At 38.2% G+C, this 24,935-nt stretch overlaps 1 protein-coding gene across 1 annotated transcript in view; it reads right to left on the reverse strand.

Annotated features, from left to right (window-relative positions):
• LOC126278341 (uncharacterized) overlaps positions 1 to 24,935 on the reverse strand; it is a 138,102-nt gene that overhangs the window by 59,749 nt on the left and 53,418 nt on the right. The window contains exons 4-5 of the mRNA XM_049978378.1: positions 3,895 to 4,120; positions 1,033 to 1,176 (exon numbers count right to left, since the gene is read on the reverse strand). Of these exons, the coding sequence (XP_049834335.1) occupies positions 1,033 to 1,176; positions 3,895 to 4,120 (370 nt within the window). The remainder of the gene's footprint in view (positions 1 to 1,032; positions 1,177 to 3,894; positions 4,121 to 24,935) is intronic.

A 24,935-nucleotide genomic window follows, 5' to 3' on the forward strand; every position in this document is an offset into this window, starting at 1 on the left:
CAACAACACACCACATGGGATACACATGTTGACTATGTGAACAAAAAACTGAGCAAAACGTGTTTTGTAACTAGAGTAATAAGAAACTGTATACCATATGATAATCTCAGGTCCATATATTTTGCTTCCATTCATTCAATATTGAAATATGGTGTACTGTTTTGAGGAACTTGTGGAGTTGGTCAGAAATCATTTAGACTGCAGAAAAATATTGTTAGATTAATGGAAGGATTGGCCCTGAGATCAGGCAAACCACTATTTAGGAAAAATAAAATACCACAATTTCCATGCATTTATATACGTGAACATGTAATTATTATACAAGAAAAACTGAACAGTAGCAGTCCAAGCATCACCGGTAATGAATCTGTACATAGCTACCACACAAGACAAATAAATGATGTACATGTACAACAGACAAAGACAGCACTACTTCCACCCTGCCATCAAATTGTACAATACACAACCCAAATCCACAAAAATAATAATGGACTTGAACAAGTTCAAATCAACTGTGAAGGATTATTTGGTCGAGCACTGCTTCTCCAGTAAGGGAACACCCAGAAAAACAAAACTGCCTCACCAATTAACAGTTTTTTAAAATGTTTAGTGTAAGAAAAATATTGTATAATTTTATCTTTCTTTGACATGATGTCTGAAAAAATGAGAAAAAAAATCAAGGAATGTATATTGTAGTTAATGAATGGTCCAATATCTTTTGTACACTGTGCAGTCCTAGATTCACAGGACCAATAAATAAATACATGTATAACCTGTCTAAACTTTCTCCTTAATCACATTCCTGTATCTATACATTTCAATTTCATATTTATTTATACCAAGTCATGTTTCATTTATTTTCCTAATTTCTGTCTATCCACATCACACTTTAGGACTGCATTACATCTTTTATATCAGCAGCACAATAACATAACTAACAGTTTTTAGAGTGGGGCATAATGACGTATCATACATAATTCCACTGCTAATGGAGTTCTATTTTTTAAAAAAAATTATGAATACAACACTCACAATGACAGCTGTTGTATCATGAGGAGGTTTCTTCACTGGCTGGTTCCACTTTAATTTCACAGTAACATTTGTGTTCTCACTGTTCTCATGGATTGAGTTCATATTTGTGTTTACATCACAGGTAGCAACAACATGACACTTTGGCTGTAACAAATGCAATAAATCATTTTAAAAAATCTGTATTTTGATGCCAACTGAAGAGACTCCTGACAGTTTTAGATCCAAACAATTTGATGTTTAAGAAGCAAGGAATCAAGAGGTTTCTGCACTTCTAATTGTTTTGCTTTTCTCTAAATACACATTAATGAATTCCCTGCAGTGGCAAACTATAATTTTGGTATGACAATAGCTTACAAGTTTGCACATAAGGGTAAAAGATCAGCACTATAAGAATTTACAATGCACTAACAGTAGCTTCAGTATGTTAAAAGCAATCGTGAGAAATTGGAAAAGCTCAACAATGACAAAATTAAATTTATCTAAATCTGCCTTTCACCCATGTGAATCCATCTGTGTCTGCCAGTTAGAATTTCTAAGCAAGAATATCATATTTAATCAGTAAAATCACAGTTCAAAATTTTTTATTGTATGCCAATCACACAACCTTGTTTTCAGTCTCATGTATTACTCTCACAGAGGTTCCTTTGACTCCTCTGGAATGTCTTATTTTATGGCTGTATGCTTTATCTATAGTTTCTTTTATTATTAGAATTCATCTGCCAGCCTGTGCAAAAATTAGCCTAAAGTGGTGCTTGTATAGTTTCGTTCTCTGACCAGTGGCCAATGTGACACAAAACTCCTAGCTTGGATGAGACTTGCTGCCTCATACAATTTTTTTCTAATATTTTTGCTTCCTGAACTCAATTCCAATGAAAAGATTTCTCATTTAGATCAATGAGCAAATTTGATAAATTCCAAGTTGTGAAAAGTCTCATTTATTAACTCACTGCAATAACGTTACATTTCATACGTGAAGTGAGCTACAATTAACACAGAGAAATAGGCAGCACAAAGAAATATGTACGGCTTTTCAGTGATATTTACTGTCATATGTTTTAGAAAGTAAGGAAGTTCACGTGTGCGAGAAAAAACAAGGATGATCTACACTTGACATTCTTCAAAGACACTGTCATTAGACTCAGTAAAAGTTCTGACATGGGGAAGGGGAAAGGCACGCGAGCAGAGGTTGCACAAGGGACTGGAGAAGACCGATAAAGCTTTTCTTCGTAGTTTTGGGACCAACACATCAAATTTTGAAAACAAGACAGGTAGTGTTGTTTTTATACACAGAAAGATAGGTTAAACAGTTGCTACTTGAATTCAGATATTTCAAGAACAGAAAGCAGAACTGATGAATACCCACTTTCAAATGATATCAAAAGTCCTGGGTGGAATGCAAATAATTGAAAGGTAAGCACTCACCATATAGTTGAGGCATTGAATGGCCAAGAGAGACATAAACAAGAAACCAAACAATGAGCCTTTGGATTACATCCTCCTACAACTAACAAAAAAATGTATATGTATGGTTAATTTTTCTGTCCCGCTACAATTTCCAGTGCACCTGATCAAGATCTGCTTTAAACTAACATTTGTTGAGTGGTACGTAAGATAGGTAAAGAAATTAGAGAAATCAATGTAAAGTGAAGTAGAAATTAGAAAATAAAGGAAAAACTTAGTTTAGTTTAGAAGAATTCACACTGGCAAACAGCAGGCAGAGCAGAAGAGGCAATGACCGTGAAGTCAGTACGTTCAGGAGAAGCCATCGCCCTCCCCACATAAGCGAATGCTGTTGATTCAGCCATCAGGGCATCGCCCGACCGGCTCACGTGTTTCTCAATTGCCACATGATCAAAGGCCCTCGCCTACATTCCAAGAGCCAATGACTGACGTTAAGAAGATTCTTGGAGAAGCTTTTCAACTTGACAGAAGAGGCAATGATTGTGAAGTCTTTCACCTCCAGTGGACTAAAGTAAATAAATACAGAGACGCAGTGGACCCGGCAGTTGATTTCAGTTCCAGTACAGTTCAGTCAGTGCTGAAGACCATCATGCAGAAAGAGACTACATCGCACACGGAAGCAACCATTCCGCCACTGTAATGGAATAGCAAGCAGCAACCTCACCGCCAGAAGACAGAAGTTAGAAGGTATTTGAAGACTGATTTTTACGTACCCGGGTGACTCTTGAGGACGGAAATGAGACGGCCTCACATCAGCAGTCACCTGTGAGCTGGTAATGAAGATCTGACAGCCGATGACTGGCAAGCTGGAGTCTGTTGTTTGAGTCTTGGACACTGGCCTTCCCCCGCCGCGCCGCTCCACTGGCCGACGCACAGCACTGACAAATGCGGCCACATAGAGAAGACAAACACTGTAACGCCACATCCAAGGTATCGCCACTCGATTCATGACTTCGTTCTCAATAATTAAACGGGCCACAGTACGATGCGCGTCTCCAGTCAACTGGGCGAGACAGCGACACGAGATACAAACTGCAGACGTAATCAGACCCTGCCGCTGCCGCAGCAGAAGGCTTCGCAAACGACACAGCTGCCGCTCTCCCAGCCAGAACAATCCAGTAAGGAAACCATTGTACGACTCATTCATTCAATAAAAGTTATCTTATGTAAAAATGCTGTTTTGTTCTACCTCATACCCAAGCCAAGAAAGAACCCACCCCACCCACATGTTATTAAGAGAGAAAAAGTAATTTAGTTAGTGTTTCTCATCCTGACATAATGCTTTAGAATCAAATGCCCTTTGCAGTAATGCTCATCCCGACAATTGACTAGCATCAAAAGAAAGCTCAGTTACACATTACAACAAAAATTGAACATAGGTTTATTGATCCTTAAACTGACCTTGACATCTGGCATCCGTGCAATAGAGGTATGCTTATTTACAAGTGATGAAACATCTACATCAATTAGGTATTTGGATCCACACTGAGTGACTAGTGTTCGTGACCACCAGCCTTGTACCAACTCCACAGCATGCAACACAGGGTTACCCTTTGTCAGCACCCACAATTCGGGACGATCCACGTGATCTTTGCAATAGTTTTTTGTGTACTTGCGCAACAGTAGCCTGAAATGTCAAATTCTGGTTAGCTTTATAATGGCATTAGCAGAGCACACACAATTTCATTTAGTGTTAATGAGATTCAAAATAAATGATTAACAATACCAAAATAATTATTCATATTCGATGTTCACAATTCCCTTAAGGCCGAAAAAAATCAAAAACATGTAGATTCAATATAAATTGATATTCCACCACAAAATTTGATTGTTTAGCTGATCTAATCTAAAATAATTGAGAGAGTATGATAAGTGGGAAGACTTTCACTAAATTCTTTACTGCAGAATGAAGAAAATACCACAAGCTATCACAACCATTTAGTGTACACATCTCAGCCATACAATGAAAATAATGAATATGTATGATTCACAAAGTACATATGACGAAGTTTGGGTCCACACTGCAGTCTGAGACATGGAATGACATATATTGTGCAGAAAATGTTGCAGACAAATGGAGTAACTTTTATAACACTTTCTTTGCCCATTTCAAAGTAACATGTCCAGTTACTTTCAAAAAGAAATATACTCAAAACCGCATAAGACTTCTTTCATAAGTAAAACAGCTGAAAAAGAAAATGTTTATTACTTGGCAAATATATAAAGAGTTCCAGGACACACCAACTAGAGACAACTACCAAACATGTCGAAAAGCCTATAAACAAGCACTGAATGTGTACACAAAGGAAACTATACAGCAAAAAATTGCTACCTCAAATAACATAAGCAAATCATTATGGAACTGTGTAAATGAGAGAATCAGCAGAAAACTAAAGCCTAGTGTCAACAATATCCAACTAACGACTGATAATGTAAATATTCCAGATACGTTATTGATCAGGCAATGTTCTTAATACCCACTTTATAAATTCAGGTAACATGTGCATGACCTCTGACACTGATGAATACAGAATTCCTTACCAGGTACAAAAATCAGTGTTTATGTATGAAACAGATACAACTGAAGTAGAGGGAATAATAAATAAAATGCATAACAAATTATCTAGGGGATGGCATGAAATCTCCTCCATTACATTAAAATGATGCAAACATTCACTCATACCTATTCTGGTCCACCTCTTCAATGAAAGTTTGAATAAAAATGTGTTTCCATCTGAATTAAGATATACAATAGTCAAGCCATTGCACCAAAAAGGTAGTATCGACAAAGTCGAAAACTACCGACCCATTAGCTCAATTCCAATGCTAAGCAAAGTATTAGAAAAGATTATTTCACTACGGTTAGAGAAAATTTCTTGTCAAAGAGTAAGTGCTATGAGAAACCCAACATGGTTTTAGGAAAGGCTATTCAACATCATCTGCCATATGTGATGTAGTACATACGATACTTATGAAATTAGATAAAAAAGAAAGGGTGGCATGTTTGTTCCTAGATTTATCGCATGCATTCGACACAGTATCTCATGAGCTGCTACTTGAGAAAATGAAAACTTATGGTATTAGAGGAGTAACCAAAAGTCTTATACAGTGATACTTACGAGACAGATATGAGGTCACACAAGTCACACACAAAGTGGGCAATGTTATTAAGAAGCACAGCTCCAGTCCAGCTATAGTGAAGTATAGTGTGCCCCAAGGGTCAGTTTTGGGTCCTTTATAGTTCATACGATATGTTAATGATCTGCCCACAGAACATAACAGCAAGATACTTAACTATGCAGATGACACTACCGTTGTTAACTGGGGAACTAATGAGAATGATTTGGCCCAAAATTGTTCTTATGTCTTATTTGGATTGTAGAACTACTTCCAAAACAATCACTTAAGCTTGAACATCATCAATAAAACAAATCTAATAGAATTTCAAATACACCACAAACAAGATGAAATGCAATGGAGTGTTGTGTCTGATAATGTTTCAGAAACAGAATTGAAAGATAAAACTTCCTTGGTGTAATGTTAGATCAGCATCTCTCTTGAGAGCATTGTATCGATTTCTTATGCCAAACACTTAGCAAATCAGTTTATGCAATGTGGATAACATCACAATTTCTTAAATATGAGCAAATGAGTATAATCTACTATGCTTTAGTGTATCCATTCCTCACATATGAAATTGAAGGATGGGGATGTGCTGCTACCAAGCATGTAAATAGGGTATTCATCCTTCAAAAAAAGGCAGTTAGGATCATGTGTAAGCTTAGATGTAATGAGTCTTGCAAAGCAATTTTTAAAATTAAGAAACTACTAACACTTCCATCGCTATATACTTATAAAACTGTTCAGATGATGCTGAAATACAAGCATTACAATCATCTAAATAGATAAGTACACATATACAATACTAGGAGGGACAATAATTATCACCTGGAAAGAAATAATACAAAAAGTGCAGACAAGAGTCCCTATTACATGGGGATCAAATTTTATAACAAACTTCCAAAAAAATTAAAAAGCTTAAGTGGAAGCTGCCTTGAAGGAGTTCCTCAGCAATAAGTGTTTTATAGTATTAAGGAATTCCTCTCAGAGGAGTAGAATACTTTCATTTGTATAAATAGTATTTACTTGTACAAAAAAAACCGCAACAATTTTTATACTGTTAGACTTATTTTATATAATAGTTTCCCACTATGTTTTAAGGGGAAATGATCAATATGTAAACTACGCAAAATAAATCCTTGTATTTGTCCATGGAGAATAAATAAATAAATAAATCTTTTTGCAATCCATATTTATTGTCTCTTGACTTTACTAGATGACAAATGAGAGTACACTGGAGCATCAAAGAAACTGGCATAGGCAGGCATATTCAAATACAGATAGGTGCAAACAGATAGAAAATGGCACTGAAGTCAGCAACACCTATACAAGACAACAAGTGTCTAGCACAGTTGTTAGATCAATTACTGCTGCTACAATGGTAGGTTACCAAGATTTAGGTGAGTTGGAAAGTGGTGTTTTAGTCCGCACACGAGCGATGGGACACAATCTCTGAGGTAGCGATGAAGTGGGGATTTTCACGTATGATCATTTCATGAGTGTACCGTGAATATCGGGATCTGGTAAAACATCAAATCTCTTACAATGCTGCAGCCGGAAAAAGATCCTGCAAGAACAGGACCAACAACGGCTGAAGAGAATTGTTAAGTGTGATAAAATCACCATTCGTGTCCATTGCGCATTCTGCCGGGCTTGGGCAATTCCAGCAGGACAATGTGACACCCCACACATCCAGGATTGCTGCAGAGGCGCTCCAGGAACATTCTTCTAAGTTTAAACACTTTTGCTGGCCACCAGACTCCTCACACTTTAATATTACTAAGCATATCTGGTATGCTTTGGAATGTGCTGTTCAGAAGAGATCTCCACCCCTTTGCACTCTTACGGATTTATTGACATCCCTGTAGGATTCATGGTGTCAGTTCCCTCCAGCACTACTTCAGACATTAGTCGAGTCCATGCACGCCCTGTTGCGGCACTTCTGTGTGCTCAAGGGGCCGCTGCACAATATTAGGCAGGTGTATCAGTTTTTTTGGCTCTTCGCTGTATTATCTGCGGACAGTGTAAGGGGGATGTTTCTATTGCCTCCCAAATAGTTTATATAGATTAGAAACAGCAAAGGGCATACAGCACTTCCTTGGACAACACCAGATATCACTTCTGTGATTGGTAAAAGGAGATAATTATAAATTTATTCCAGTTGCTGAGTATAAACTCTACTCATGTTAACTCACATTTACTTCAGTTTTGCTACAAGATAAACTACTAACAGCAACAAATAGGCCACCACCAATGATTCTAATCTCTGCTTTGTGAACCGCATTAGGCACTCATTAAAAACTTTAGTTGAACTTATCTCTAGCGTTAGCCAGCTTTTAATGCCTGCTTCAACACTTTCTCTTGATACTTGCAGCTCTGGTTCTTTCACAACATAGCTAAAACAATTTGCAGATATAATACTGATGTTTTCCAGGTGTAGCCTCATCTTATGTTTGACCTTCACCTTTTGAGACTGAACATCTGCTTTTATTTTTCCTAGACTCTCTAACCTAAAAAATGTCCAGTCCACTCCACAAAGACCCACTTCTTGTGTAGCTGGCTCCTTTGTGTAATGCACCACTGATCTATTAAGTGGATCCCGCCATACCTCTATCATGTGGTAGAAGTCAAGGAATCTGCAGCCTGTATGGTTACAGCCTCTATTGTGAGCCTCTGATTTAGACTTTCCATTTGACTTTGTACAAAATGTTCACAGTTGGTCCTGTCAACTGTAACACAGATGGTGAGCTCTATCTTCATCTTGAGAGCAAGACAGGTTGTCTTCACAATTTCAGACAGCCACCAGAAACTTTAGAGACTCCTCTGAGCCAAAAGACAGAGGTTAGTACCAACTTGAGACAACTTCAGTTGGCTGTACCCCATGCTTTTCATGGCCTCCAGAAGGGCCAGTGCCACACCTGGGATGACTCCCCTTGATATATACACAGAGTGCACTTTGAGCTGCTTCCCCTTCTTGGTAGCAATCTGCCTAACAGGTTCCAATAAACATCTATATTGGAGTCTCAACTACCAATAATCCCTTGGGTCCACACATCGAGTCCCCTATTGCATTCAGCCTCTGTCCATACTAGAGATGGTGTAAATCTTCACTACACTAACACATGAGAAATACAATGGAGAGCCAAAGAAACTGGTACATCTGCCCAATATTGTGCAGAACCCCCACTAGCATGCAGATGTACCACAACATGATGTAACATGAACTTGATTAATGTCTGAAGTAGTGCTGGAGGGAATTGACACCGTAAATCCCATATCACTCCAACTGCACATGCCCCACCTCTTTAGAGATCCTCCACCAGCTGACATGCAGGGTCTATGGATTCATGAGGTTGTCTCTCCATACCCATACACATATATCCACTCAAAACAATTTGAAATGAGACTCGTCCGACACCGCATAATGTTTCCAGTCATCAGCAGTTCTCATGCTGAAGGGCCCAGGAGAGGCCTAAAACTGTGTCGTGCAGTCATCAAGGGTACATGAGTGGGTCTTTGGCTCCCAACACCCATACTGATGATGTTTTGTTTAATGGTTCACATGCTGACACTTGCTGATGGCCCGGCATTTAATTCTGCAGCAATTTGTGGAAGGGTTGCACTTCTGTCACATTGCATGATTCTCTTCAATTGCCTTTGGTTCCATTCTTGGAGGATCTTTTTTCGGCCACAGCAATATCGGAGATTTGATGTTTTGCCAGATTCCTAATACTCACGGTACGCTCGTGAAATGGTCATATAGGAAAATCCCCACTTCATCATTACCTCGGAGACTGTGTCCCATCACTCCTACACCAACTATAAAACCACTTTCAAATTCACTTAAATCGTGATAATCTTCCACTGTAGCAGCAGCAACCGATCTAACAACTGCACCAGACACTTGTTGTCTTATATAGGTGTTGCCGACTGCAGCGCTGTATTCTGCTGTTTACATATCTCTGTATTTGAATACGCATGCCTATACCAATTTCTTTGGCACTTCAGTGTATAAGAATCGAACAACAAAAGCACACAGGCAAAATTAAATAATTCGTCACTTCTAGATAGAAGCCAGTAATATAATGAAAAACAGACTATGTGCTCTCCTGCTGTTAGAGCAAAGGCTGGTCCCTGAGTCAATTGAGATTCCAAGTTGTTCTGTAAGTCTTTTACAATTATTCAAAAAGATTCCAGTCAACCAATTTTTCTCCTCCGAATATGAAAATATGTTGCAACTCCCACCTACAAAGGGAGAAATGACCATCACACGGAAAGATTTAAGTATTCATTCTTCCTGCATGGTATGTTGAAATTTTGACCCGTTTCATGCAACATCTATGCAGGGTACAACCCCAGTACACACAACAAGGTTCCTGGTTTTTATTCATGATAATGCTCATCCACACACAGCAAATATCGTCAAAGAGTTCCTGGCAAAAGAGGGGGTGGTGCAACTTTAACATCCACCATACTCGCCGGATCTCAATCCTCCAGACTTCTTCCTATTCCCTCGACCCAAACCTGCTCTGACAAGAAAGATTTGACAATATTCCATACATCCAGCAAAACGTGACACAGCTTTTGAACACCATCCCAAAGGAAGACCTCATCTAAAGTTTCCAGGATATATATCACAGTGCTCAGCGGTGCATAGTTATGGGAGGTGACTATTTCGAGGACAGTAAGGTAACTGTAGTTCATATATCAACTACGTTTATGTTACAGGACGATTCACTGGACTTTATTGTCAGAGATTGTATCAAGACAACTCATGGTTTCTTCTCCTTAACAATATACCTGGCCACTCAACTTTTTCAGTTCACAATCCTTGTAGCAAAAATCTGACGACTGTATGAATTTAGTAAAAGAAACCAAGTCATTCTTCGTAAGCAAACTTACTGTGATTACGTTCTATGGATATATATTAGCAGCTTTTATAACCCTTGAGTGGTTGTGTCAATTTTCACAAGAGTGGGCATGCGGCATACTTTGTACACATGTAAAGAACAGCTGTCTATGATACCATGTTAAACATGTATGAGCAAAATCACAGTTTACTCTTACTTTAATTAAACAACGACAAAGTGAACTTATATGAGCTAAATCACTGCTTTATTAAACAACAATAAAATAACTTCCATTGCATCACTCTGCTGCCATGTAGAATGTTACCGCACAGTAGTGACCCACTCAAAGTATTAAACATCGCAGCTGCATCAGATCCCGGCCAAATGCCTGTTCGATTACTATCTCTTAGACAACTGCCTCATTGTGTGATTGTGCTGTCAGCTCACAACTTGGGGAATTTTCATGCATGGATCATAAACGTTTTCTCATCTAGCTTGCTATTTTATTTTATATTACTGCTGCTCACCTAGATGTATGACAACACAATTTACCATAGTGTTAGCTGAAGCAATAATGAAGGAATAGGTATGGGCTTCCAATTGTAAAACAACAGAATGACAAGAGGCACTGTTATTTGTGATTGGCACACTTTATACATTGGCCCACCCGCTTGAGAGTCAAAGAATGTATGGCAGTACCAATTTTCGGGAGTGCCTCCCAGCACGGTTATTCCAAAATCGACCAACAGACCTAACACATCAACCAGTAAGAGAAATGGTAGGGGATTTGTTCCACAAGAGTCTACTAGACCTCACAGAGGTAAACACAGCGAGCAAACAGTGATTCTCCACCACACAAGAATTTCAACTGTGACTGCTTGCAGAACAGTAGCAGGGGGAAAGCAGAAAAGTTGTGTGAATTATTGACAATCAAAGCTACCTCTACCTACACCCTTTCCCCAATCAGGTCATCATCATGACAGAGCATATAGCACCATAGTACGACAGTACAGGGGCATCAGATGCTTCAAAATGAGTTTCCTACTAACACAAGCACAGGGGGGTGTTCCTGTGCTAGGAGTTTCAGCTCCTCATGTGCCCTGAACCCTTTAATATTTCATTGTCGAAAGGGAACCATCTATCATGGGAGTAGCACTTTCATCCTGACTTTCAGCTGCAGAGGGGAGCCCACAATGGGTGAAGGCTCAGTCTCAGGGTGAGATGACACAGACATCGTGGGACTATGTACTTCCATCTCCATCACTGGGTGATTTTTCACCTTCGACTCTGATTTTTTGGTCTGAGGAGGCTTCAGAGCTACAACTGCGAGAGTAGTAGTGGCAGCACTGGATGGTGGACCAGACAATCTTTGAAGGGGCAGGGAGTCGTGCAATGTTAGCAACCACAGCCATTTCTGAAGTTCTGGATGGAGGGACAGGCTTCAAAATAACTGCAGCAGCACAAGTGCATTGACAAACAAAGGTACTAGTGCTGACATTAGCAACATTTGTTGTGTAGCAGCATCAGCTTTCTGCAATGGCTGTTTAGGAACAAAAGCAAAGGAGGTGGCAAATGTTGGGGTCAGCATGGCCTTATACATCTTTTTGGCTCACCATAGGGATGCACTTCATAGTCTTAAGCTCTTGTATCTTCCTGGACTGCCTAATCACATTTACCACAAGTGGCTTCTCTCTGACACCCAAGAGCAGTATGACCAGAGCACTGGTATTTGAAACAGTATATTGGGTTGGGGACATGAGGCCACATGCTTAAAGGAAGGAAACCTGCCTTATGCTCAGGAAGTTCATGCTACTGAACTTCAGGCTAAAGGAGTCGGATTTTAAAAGATCCTCTTCATGATGTTTTACATATTGGCTGTACCTTCTGGAGTTCACTCATCTCAATTCCCCTTCACTACATCCCTGCATATCACACCACCTTTGCTGTCATTAAAGGTGGTGTGTACCTAAGTTTTGATGGCATAATCCCAAGATGTTGAGCTTTCTGAAGGTTCTTAACCTCTTGGGAACTGTAACTTTCTGCCAACAGTGCCCCATTATGGAACTGCTTGACTGATTTTAAAGTGCCAGCAATGCTCTCTCAGCCTTTTTGAATATAGAAAGGTGGCACTGTCTTGAAGCTATCCTCTTTCCTTTACACTATTAAAAAAACATTCTGATTACCAGCACGAGTTCTGTTACAACAGACAAAATGTTTGGAAAAAACTCTTGAGTTATGAGGACTGGCTACAAGAGCCCTCTTCTTGATTGAATGTTAGTATCTATCAGCAGCCCACCCTCTCTGCTGGGAGGAGAAGATAATTTTGAGGATTCCATCTTGGTCCCACAAGTAGCTAGGGGAATAAAGGTCCACCTAGACACAGCCCTGCGTACCTAGATAAGCCTTTTACAACTGAGGTGCAGCAGATTCCCCGAAGGCTGCTTGCTAAAGACTGTTTCACCTGAATAGCCATACAGCTCATCAACACGCAGCTCACCTTGAGACTGAAGGTTTTTACCATCCTTGTGATCCAGTTGGTGAAGCCAATATCCCTAGTGCGACAGAGGACTGGCGACACCATTCTACAGCTCAGGAACACTGGGGTCACCAAAACCATACCCGGTTACTGAATGCTGAGGGACTGAGGGCAATATAATACTGCCGATTCAAAAGCTAATGTGATATATGTTAATGTAAACAACCACTGGGTACGATCAACACCCACTCAAAGGAAGGCCCGAGCACTACGTCATCAGTCGTTAGTGACGTCACAACGGCTAGGCAAGCCACATGGCGTACGATCATGAGTGTTAGCTGTGCAGTGCCATTCCTTTTGTGTCTAACGACGAAAACCTTCATCGTAAGTGGATTCTAGCCATTCATAGGGATGCATTTTCACCAACCAAGTATTCCAAAGTAAGTAAATCCGATGGCGTTCCATGTTTTCAGTTTTTATAGTTCAATATTCTTTATTTATACCATTTGAAGACCTGTACAATATTGTACCCAGGCACCACTACTGGTTTTGTGTCTTCAGTCTTACGTAGTAAATGAATTTTGACCGGTCAGTTCAGCAACTAGTATTCACACTTGAATAGACGAAATCGCATTTTCTGCATTATTTTTTATTTACTCGAAGGCACGATTTATTTGACCTGCATGGAGGCAAATACTGATTTTCAGAGTAAAGATCATTCAGATAGCTGTGTTGTGACAAGTCAGGTTGTAGCAAAGATTTCCATTGAAAATAATTGTACGATGTGTATGAGCTGTAACACAATCGAATTAGTCTTCAACTTCAGTCATTATTTTCGAAATTATTTTCAGGTATGTGAACTACACTTTCCAAAAGAGGAAGTTCTGAAACATACAGAATGCTTTGACGAGACAACTGAACGGAAAATAGGGGCTCCACTCTACACACCGCGACTTGGAGCTCAATCTGTGCCATTAATTTTTCCCAACTGTCCTCAATACCTGACACTGATACAGAATAAACGAGAAGACCCAGAGGCAAGAAGAATAAGATTAGACAACAGCACTGTATCTGCAGCAATATCTGAATCCTTGTGTACATATAAAATGTTTGAGGAAAGGAGAAGATTCACAACATTTAGCGAATTTATGGACTGTTTGGAACGGGAAACATTTAGTGAATGTTGGACTATGGTTAAGAAAAAGGAATGTATATAATTTGCTTTTATTGACACTTCAAATTTTGTGCCATTTTTATCAGTGTCCGCTTGTATAACTTTTGATTTAGAGATAAATGTTTTTAAAGAACAAACAGCCTTAAAAAGTGTAGGGAGTCACATTTTTCCGAAAAAGATTCAGAATATTGGTCAAGTGAATAATATTTTGGAACTACTACTCTCCATAAGTGCCAATGTTCAAAGTACACAGGGCAACATTAATATAATCTGTGATGTGTTGCAAAACGTTAGTAAAGCTACAGAAGGAAAAGAGAGAAATATAGAATTTCTAATGGAACAAGTTAGGCTGTTGCCTGTAGCCCAAGAACGCTTGAGGTATTCTCCTGAATTTATTGTTTTTTGTGCCATATTGTTTTCAATTTCCCCACATGCATATAGGTTTATGGGAAAGTCTCATTACATGTCTGTGCCACATCCTCATACACTTCAGAAGATATGTTTAAAGTTTGTTGCAAGCCCTCAGAAGGAACAGGTGGAAGATAACTTTCTTGTTTATGTTACACAGAAGTTTAGCTATTTAAAGACAGAGGACCATATTGTCTCATTAATGATAGACGAGATGCACATCAAACCATACTTGGACTATAAGGGAGGCAATATTTTAGGAACTGCATTCAATGGTACCACTGCAGCTAGCCCTGTATATGTTTTTATGATCCAGTGCCGTTTGTCTTCATTTAAAGAAGTTGTACATATTCTTCCTGTAAACACTCTTCAGGCATGTGATCTTTTTACATATGTCAAAAATGTTATAACAGGCTTGCACAGTATTGGTTTTAAAGTGATTTGTGTTGTGAATGATAACAATTCCATAAACAGAAAATGTATGGCATATTTCTCAACACCACCAAAAAAGAGTGTGGTTTATCCCCATCCTTCAGACCCTCGTTCACCATTATTTTTTATCATTGGTAGTGTGCATGTGTTGAAATGCATTCGGAACAATTGGATCAACCAGAAAGATGCCCAGCAGGTCCTCACATATCCCAATTTTGAAAACATGGACAAAACTTTGACATTAAAAGTTGCTTCATTTTCTACTCTGAAGAAACTCCATGCCTTGGAAAGTAAAACAATCATTAAGCACTCCTATGGCTTGGGTATGAAATCTCTCTGTCCATCAAATTTTGAAAGGCAGAATGTAAAATATGCTTTAAATGTTTTCAATCCATATGTTGTACAGGGGCTTCTCACTTTAGGTGAGGAACACAACCTTTATGAATATCAGAGTACTGCAGATTTTATTACTTTAATTGGAAACTGGTGGTCAGTGGTGAATGTACAAACAAAATACAACGTGAATGTTTGAAAAATTCACTTAAGCATCCACTGACTGTGACAGGAGATGAGGATAATTTCTTGTTTCTGAATAAGTTTTTGAACTGGCTAGATGTTTGGGATCAGATGGGGTTAAAATACAACTGCCTTACACGAGACACCCACTGGGCACTATCAAACACCACTCATGGTCTAATTGAAATGGCCAAGTACTGTATTAATTAACTTGGCTTCAAGTACTTTTTGCCAGGTAAAATAATACAGACAGATGCTCTTGAGGCAAGGTTTGGCAATTACAGAACATATGCTGGTTCACAATACTTAGCATCACTGAGAAAAGTCTTTGAAACTGAATGTAAGATAAGACTTCAACACCTTCTTCCATTGCAATCCAGTTTCTTTGGGAATGTAACTGTTTCTCTTACAGATACTGATGAACAAAATCTCCCTACATTTCCAGTTGATCTGGAAACCACTACTGGATCATCTATATCTACAGTTAGTGACACAATTCACATTGAATATTCACCTACAGATGTGAAGGAGGTGGAGAAACTGCTTCCTCTTCTTACATATTTATCTGGATATTGTACTCGGATTGCTCTAAAGAGACTTAAGTGTGAATTTTGTGCTTCAGTCATGGTTTTGGACAGGGGAGCATTGCCTGAAAACAGTGCTTGTAATAATACTTTAATAGCAGCTATGGACAGGGGAGGCCTGCTGTACCCACACTTGGATATGGTGAATGCTGTCATGTACAACTACATAACAGTACAGAAGCCAATTGAAAGTAGCAGGGAGACAGCATTCCTGAGACACAGCAATCAGAGAGAGCTTGTAATTATTTTGACAACTAGCAGGGTAAACACATTAGGTTTCTTCCTACCACACTTCACTTGTAAAAAAAGGACACTAAGTGAGCTGTCCCCCCCCCCCATGAACCATGGACCTTGCCGTTGGTGGGGAGGCTTGCGTGCCTCAGCGATACAGATGGCCGTACCGTAGGTGCAACCACAACGGAGGGATATCTGTTGAGAGGCCAGACAAATGTGTGGTTCCTGAAGAGGGGCAGCAGCCTTTTCAGTAGTTGCAGGGGCAACAGTCTGGATGATTGACTGATCTGGCCTTGCAACATTAACCAAAACGGCGTTGCTGTGCTGGCACTGCGAACGGCTGAAAGCAAGGGGAAACTACAGCCGTAATTTTTCCCGAGGACATGCAGCTTTACTGTATGATTAAATGATGATGGCATCCTCTTGGGTAAAATATTCCGGAGGTAAAGTAGTCCCCCATTCGGATCTCCGGGCGGGGACTACTCAGGAGGATGTCGTTATCAGGAGAAAGAAAACTGGCGTTCTACGGATTGGAGCGTGGAATGTCAGATCCCTTAATCGGGCAGGTAGGTTAGAAAATTTAAGAAGGGAAATGGATAGGTTAAAGTTAGATATAGTGGGAATTAGTGAAGTTCGGTGGCAGGAGGAACAAGACTTCTGGTCAGGTGATTACAGGGTTATAAACACAAAATCAAATAGGGGTAATGCAGGAGTAGGTTTAATAATGAATAGGAAAATAGGAATGCGGGTAAGCTACTACAAACAGCATAGTGAACGCATTATTGTGGCCAAGATAGATACGAAGCCCACACCTACTACAGTAGTACAAGTTTATATGCCAACTAGCTCTGCAGATGACGAAGAAATTGAAGAAATGTACGATGAAATAAAAGAAATTATACAGATAGTGAAGGGAGACAAAAATTTAATAGTAATGGGTGACTGGAATTCGAGTGTAGGAAAAGGGAGAGAAGGAAACATAGTAGGTGAATATGGATTGGGGCTAAGAAATGAAAGAGGAAGCCGCCTAGTAGAATTTTGTACAGAGCACAACTTAGTCATAGGTAACACTTGGTTTAAGAATCATGAAAGAAGGTTGTATACGTGGAAGAACCCTGGAGATACTAAAAGGTATCAGATAGATTATATAATGGTAAGACAGAGATTTAGGAACCAGGTTTTAAGTTGTAAGACATTTCCAGGGGCAGATGTGGACTCTGACCACAATCTATTGGTTATGACCTGTAGATTAAAACTGAAGAAACTGCAAAAATGTGGGAAATTAAGGAGATGGGACCTGGATAAACTGAAAGAACCAGAGGTTGTACAGAGTTTCAGGGAGAGCATAAGGGAACAATTGACAGGAATAGGGGAAAGAAATACAGTAGAAGAAGAATGGGTAGCTCTGAGGGATGAAGTAGTGAAGGCAGCAGAGGATAAAGTAGGTAAAAAGACGAGGGCTGCTAGAAATCCTTGGGTAACAGAAGAAATATTGAATTTAATTGATGAAAGGAGAAAATATAAAAATGCAGTAAATGAAGCAGGCAAAAAGGAATACAAACGTCTCAAAAACGAGATCGACAGAAAGTGCAAAATGGCTAAACAGGGATGGCTAGAGGACAAATGTAAGGATGTAGAAGCTTATCTCACTAGGGGTAAGATAGATACTGCCTACAGGAAAATTAAAGAGACCTTTGGAGAGAAGAGAACCACGTGTATGAATATCAAGAGCTCAGATGGCAACCCAGTTCTAAGCAAAGAAGGGAAGGCAGAAAGGTGGAAGGAGTATATAGAAGGTTTATACAAGGGTGATGTACTTGAGGACAATATTATGGAAATGGAAGAGGATGTAGATGAAGACGAAATGGGTGCTACGATGCTGCGTGAAGAGTTTGACAGAGCACTAAAAGACCTGAGTCGAAACAAGGCCCCCGGAGTAGACAACATTCCATTAGAACTACTGACGGCCTTGGGAGAGCCAGTCATGACAAAACTCTACCAGCTGGTGGAGCAAGATGTATGAGACAGGCGAAATACCCTCAGACTTCAATAAGCATATAATAAATCCAATCCCAAAGAAAGCAGGTGCTGACAGATGTGAAAATTACCGAACTATCAGTTTAATAAGTCACAGCTGCAAAATACTAACGCGAATTCTTTACAGACGAATGGAAAAACTGGTAGATGCGGACCTCGGGGAGGATCAGTTTGGATTCCGTCGAAATGTTGGAACACGTGAGGCAATACTGACCTTACGACTTATCTTAGAAGAAAGATTAAGAAAAGGCAAACCTACATTTCTAGCATTTGTAGACTTAGAGAAAGCTTTTGACAATGTTGACCGGAATACTCTTTTTCAAATTCTAAAGGTGGCGGGGGTAAAATACAGGGAGCGAAAGGCTATTTACAATTTGTACAGAAACCAGATGGCAGTTATAAGAGTCGAGGGACATGAAAGGGAAGCAGTGGTTGGGAAAGGAGTGAGACAGGGTTGTAGCCTCTCCCCGATGTTATTCAATCTGTATATTGAGCAAGCAGTAAAGGAAACAAAAGAAAAATTTGGAGTAGGTATTAAAATTCATGGAGACGAAGTAAAAACTGAGGTTCGCCGATGACATCGTAATTCTGTCAGAGACGGCAAAGGACTTGGAAGAGCAGTTGAACGGAATGGACAGTGTCTTGAAAGGAGGATATAAGATGAACATCAACAAAAGCAAAATGAGGATAATGGAATGTAGTCCAATTAAATCGGGTGATGCTGAGGGAATTAGATTAGGAAATGAGACACTTAAAGTAGTAAAGGAGTTTTGCTATTTAGGAAGTAAAGTAACTGATGATGGTCGAAGTAGAGAGGATATAAAATGTAGACTGGCAATGGCAAGGAAAGCGTTTCTGAAGAAGAGAAATTTGTTAACATCGAATATAGATTTACGTGTCAGGAAGTCATTTCTGAAAATATTTGTTTGGAGTGTAGCCATATATGGAAGTGAAACATGGACGATAACTAGTTTGGACAAGAAGAGAATAGAAGCTTTCGAAATGTTGTGCTACAGAAGAATACTGAAGATAAGGTGGATAGATCACGTAACTAATGAGGAGGTATTGAATAGGATTGGGGAGAAGAGAAGTTTGTGGCACAACTTGACCAGAAGAAGGGATCGGTTGGTAGGACATGTTTTGAGGCATCAAGGGATCACAAATTTAGCATTGGAGGGCAGTGTGGAGGGTAAAAATCATAGAGGGAGACCGAGAGATGAGTACACTAAGTAGATTCAGAAGGATGTAGGTTGCAGTAGGTACTGGGAGATGAAGAAAACTTTTAAGGCTTACATTATATTTCATGTTAGAAATGTTGATACTGGAATTGTTTTATTGTTCTCCTGGTTATCAATCAAAAAATTGGTGTTACAGGTGTTACCAAAAGTAGACCTGGCCTCTAATTTCTGCATACTTGATGAAACTTTTATTCTTGTATAACAACTGCTAAGAGGTGTCGCCCCAAAATTTTATTTTGAAATATAAATATTTATTTTTTTGGACATCATAACTCAGTATATATACATTTTTTGCTGTTACGGGTGTTACGTTAAATGTTACGGGTGTTACATAGATGCATCAGATTTGATTCTTGAAGGAATAAATCTACCTCTTACAATTGCATAACAAGGAAATTAGTATTGTAGTCTATTTGGAATAAAAGTATGTACTTAAGAAAACATAGTTGAAGGATAACGCTATTTATTACATAAAAAATTTTGTTACAATTTTACAGTACAACTAGGCCAAGATATCCTTACTTACCTAACATTTACATCATTTTGTAGGCCTAATAATTTTATGACAAATTTTTTCTTATTATTGATAGGTTTAGAAACCTCATTTTATAATTTTTTTCAGCAACATCCAACTCAAAATTGAGCTCCTAGTACAAACGGTTACCTTGTTGTTTGATTTCTGGTGTTGTTATCTTAGATGGTACTTGACTGAATTTCACAAAACAAACATCAGTTTCATCTAGTTTAAAAAGTGTTTTACTTTTTCCTACTGACTTCAGAAACAGTATTTTCACATCCTCCTCTGGCAGATTCCCAAGTAACGGTATTGATTTTTGGATAGGGTTGGCTTCTTTTTGCCACTTGGAATGTCAACCAAGACAAATAACCCAAATTTTAAATGAGACTTTTCAATTTTATTAGTTAGGCTTAACTCACAAGCACTTCCAATATTGTCTTGTGATTCAGATAGTGAAACAGTCTGCTGATCAGAATCATCAGAACTGCACACTTCATAGAAGTTTATGCATCTTTTTGCATGTAATGTTTTAACTTTGGCCTCCTCAGTAATAAATACTGACCCTCTTGTCATTAATGACTGCTATTTTTGGAACCAGCAAATCAGTTGTGTTATAAGGCTGAAAGTGATGGCAGCCCTGGATTTTGACGAATCGCTTGTAAATTTTTCCAACTTTCATCCAAAATAGGAATGTTATGCTCCACTGTTATCTTACCAACCCATAGTACCTTACTTTTAGAAAAATTCTTCAGAGTGTAGTCATTAAAGTCAATTGGGTTGTTAATAACTTTCCTAGATCTAACAGCTGTCCACCACTCCTCTTCAGTGCACCTCCAATGCCATCCATGGCTCCTTTACCATGTGAAATGGCAAAAAAATTCCACTCAACTGTCAATCCAAAGTTTTTCTCAAAATAACAGATTGGACAAAGTATATTTATTTTTGAACTCTTAACTTTAGGAAACGCTTTTTTAATCTCTGTTATAACAGTTTTATGAAAAGTCCACACAGAATATTTTCTGTGTGAAAGGTCATTACTGATGACTGCATAGGATCTGACTTCATGGTTTGCAAACCAAATCCAGAAAGTGCAAATAGTTACTTGTGAATGCGCCTAGTTGCACTCTGTACCTCATCTTGTGAAATTAAAGCATAATTCTCTGCAAAGTTCATTTGAAGAGAGATTAGAAATTCTGATAATGTAGGCCTATTAATGTATAAACATAACACTGTGCAGAGAGATAAAAGTAAAAGACATTGTTAAACATAGGCTCTTATGAATGACTAGAATTTGCCTCAATAAGCAGTTTACTGGGCCTATATAAAATTTAAAACTTGGGTTAGCAATATTGTTGTTCTTGGAAAAGTTAGAATGGAAAACAAACTATATGTAATCTAAAGAATTTTGGGCTTAATTAACTTTTTAGGAGAATGTCAGTTGAGTCATGTTAATGCCCTAATTAACTTTTATAATTTAGGTGTAGTGCTTAAACAAATATATGCAGAGGAATAAAAATTTTAGTTTTCGTGCTTAAAACTGTTATCATATGTAATAGACATAGTTAAAAAAAACTTTTTTCATTCATAATAATACCGTTTGGTTATAATTTAAATATAGGGCCTAGGCCTACTAAAGATGAAGGTGGCATTAAACCTTCCAACTCAAGTTACAGGTGTTACACATGTGTTAAGTAACACCCGAAACAAAAATTAGTAACACCAGTAACAGCTCTAAGAGTGTTAAATAAGATTTCAAAATGCCACGTAATGATATAATATTGAAAAAACATGTGCATAACCTCACTTTTACAGAAAGGTATTGTACAGAGCAAATTTACTAGATCAGAAATTAAACTTTTGTATCTTTTTTGTTATGGGTGTTACAAGCTGCATATATATTATAAAACTAACAAAATAAAGAAATCCAATTAGCTTACCTCAACAAAACTAATTATTATGAGCTATAACAATGTTGACTTCAATATTTTTTGCAACAATAGAACAATCAGCCATAGATAACACAACTAATACTCATCTCGAAATAGCATAAAACATACCTCTCTGTGTGCCATAGAGTAGTGCACTTTAAACACTTAGTGAAGGTAGAAATTTCATTTTTTCTTATTCATGATTATTTTGCAATGAACAAATGTACTTTTAACTTGGCATTTTTAAAGTTATATTTGTAATATTGTCATTTTAATTTTTATGTCACAAAGTCTCTTTAACATGGAATGACCCATATGAATGTAATTGTAATTGTGTTATTATTAAAACAAAAGGAAATTGCATTTAGTTTTTTTCTAAACTCTTACCACTCAGGACACTGAAAATGTCATACATGGATAGAAGATTATGTTAAATATTGGTGAAAGAGTGGTAGGTCAAAAGTTGAAATTTATTTGAAGTACTAGGACAAACAAATTTCTGCTTCTGTTTTACAGTAATGATTATGGTCCTCCCTGATGAGAAAATGACATTTATGCTGTACTACACCATAAGTTTTCAACACATACTGTTCAAGTGACTTACACAAGCAGTACAGTATGTAATTCATTAAATCCCTTGTCAAAGCATATATTGCCATGCTTAAATTTCATAGTCCAACACCGACAGAGCTGTTGCTGTTTATACATTATTAATACATTTTATAAGGAAGTTAGTGTAAACTGTGTTGCTTCTGCAACACACTATGGTCACAATTGGGCTCTTCTGAAGGCTTTTTGGTTGATCTATGGTATTTGGAGCTTTGGAAGTAAATGAAATGAAAGGTCTTGTCTCTGCACACATTGCGGCAGAAGGAAGGAAGACACAAAGATATGTATTTTATGTCTTAAAATTGTGTTGGCTTATAAAGTTTCTTCATTACACTGCAAGATGTGAAAATTTAATTCTTATTGTGTACATTCTGAAGTGTTATCACATAAGATTGTTTTCTTTTCCATTACATTCACAATGGTAGTGTGTTTTTCCTCTTAACAAGAAAACACGACACTTGAGTTGGTAAGTGAGCAACACATTTTGTATCGAGTGACTTGTGCAACTGGTGAAATCCATAATTCATCAGACTTCTTAGCAAAGCATATACTGCTGTACTTCAATGTCAGTTAATTTTTAGTTTGTTGCACAGTCAGTGTATATTCTACAGCCCTTTTATCACTGAGGGATCCGAAAATGTGTTATGTTACATGCATAGCGGGTTTCATAGCTAGTCTTTCTTATTAGTGAAAGAGTTGTATGTAAAAAATTTAAATGTGTACAAAGTGTTAGCACCTGGGACTATTTATATTATACTCATAATGGTGGTGTCTCCCCGACACAGGAAAATGTGAAACTATTGGCAGCAGTTGACCAACACACACTGTTCTGAGAGATTTCTGCAATCAATTAATTGTGCATTACACTTCTTAACAAATAGAGTACTCCTGAACTTAAATTTCCATCTGTTTTAAGGATTGACATACAAAAACAACTTCATGGTCCAGCACCAACAGACTTCGTGCTCCTTTCCCTTATTTGTAAATCCGAGGACGTTACGTTTGTACTGGGTTGCTTTCACAAGAAGCTGTGAACATATTGGTGCTCTTCTTTAGCTATCTTAGTTGACTATGGGGTGAGGAGCACTGAATGTTAATGAGATATCTTGCGATTGTACACGTTGATGCAGGGGGTGGGGGACAGAAGAACAGGCAAGAGAGAGATACTTGTTGTATCAAATAAAATTGTTTTATCCTATAAATTTTCTCCTTTCAGTTGCAAGAGGGGAATGTTTATCTTTTCTAATGTGCGTGTTTAAAGAAAGTTTAAGCTCAGCCGTATTTTCGATGTATGCAGCTACTTTGTTTCCTGTTTAGAATTCCTTTCGCTGAAAATTACTAATCTAATGACTGGCAACAGTTGAACATTTACACATGTAAATTAGTTCACATTTTCAGTGACGTCAGACAAAAATAAATAAATAAATAAAAGAAGCGAATTCATTGTAAGGGGGTTGGGTTAAGTTTTGATAACAAAATGGATGAAGTAAATACAGTTACTTGAACGTAAAACTTCCGAAGCTTGCAATGGGGCAAATCATCTTCTAATATTGATCTATGTTTGTTTCGACAGGATTCAGTAAACAGAACTATGATCTTCATTTGTAGCTTTACGATAGTAAGAAAATCTTTCATCTAAATAAAACTGCAGAATCCAAAACAATACCAAACATTTTGTCCAAAAATAAGAGATTTATAGTGATAAGCGCACCCAGTTGTTTCTGCCTGCAACAGACCTGGCGTTCGCCGTGCCTACCTCACGTGACGTCACGAACAGGCGCTGAGGCCTTCCTTTGAGTCGGTGTTGGTACGATTCATGATAAATATTCTTAATTTGAAAGTTAATCCTCAAACTCCAAATGCTGGTTTACTTTCTTGTATATATGCATTCTGTTGTACGCACTATGTTTTTGTCATTGTTGTCACAAGACATGCTTTCCATCTTTAAGCAAATCTTGGGATACAGTTACCTATGTATTCAATATTTTTTGAGGATTAGAAAGACAGAATTTCTACAGAAATTTCTCAATGAGCTCACATTTTCTTATCCATCTTGTCCCATTATTAATGAAACTGGAACTAACAATGGGTTCTTAAATATTTCTGTAATAGATACAGTAGAAAAGTTGTCTCAGTCTAAAGACTACAATACAACATAGCTGTGAGTGACAGCAGATGGATTGCATTTATGATTAGAGACTACTGGCAGTTGCAGTATTGGCAGAGCTGCGAAAGAAGGGTCACTTTGAAGGCAGACCAGGCATAGTTGGATTGACAGCATCCAGGCAAATCCAACAAGCATACCCTTCATGCAGCACA

This window comes from Schistocerca gregaria, chromosome 6 (assembly GCF_023897955.1).
Source record: "Schistocerca gregaria isolate iqSchGreg1 chromosome 6, iqSchGreg1.2, whole genome shotgun sequence".
NCBI classification, from domain to species: Eukaryota; Metazoa; Arthropoda; class Insecta; order Orthoptera; family Acrididae; genus Schistocerca; species Schistocerca gregaria.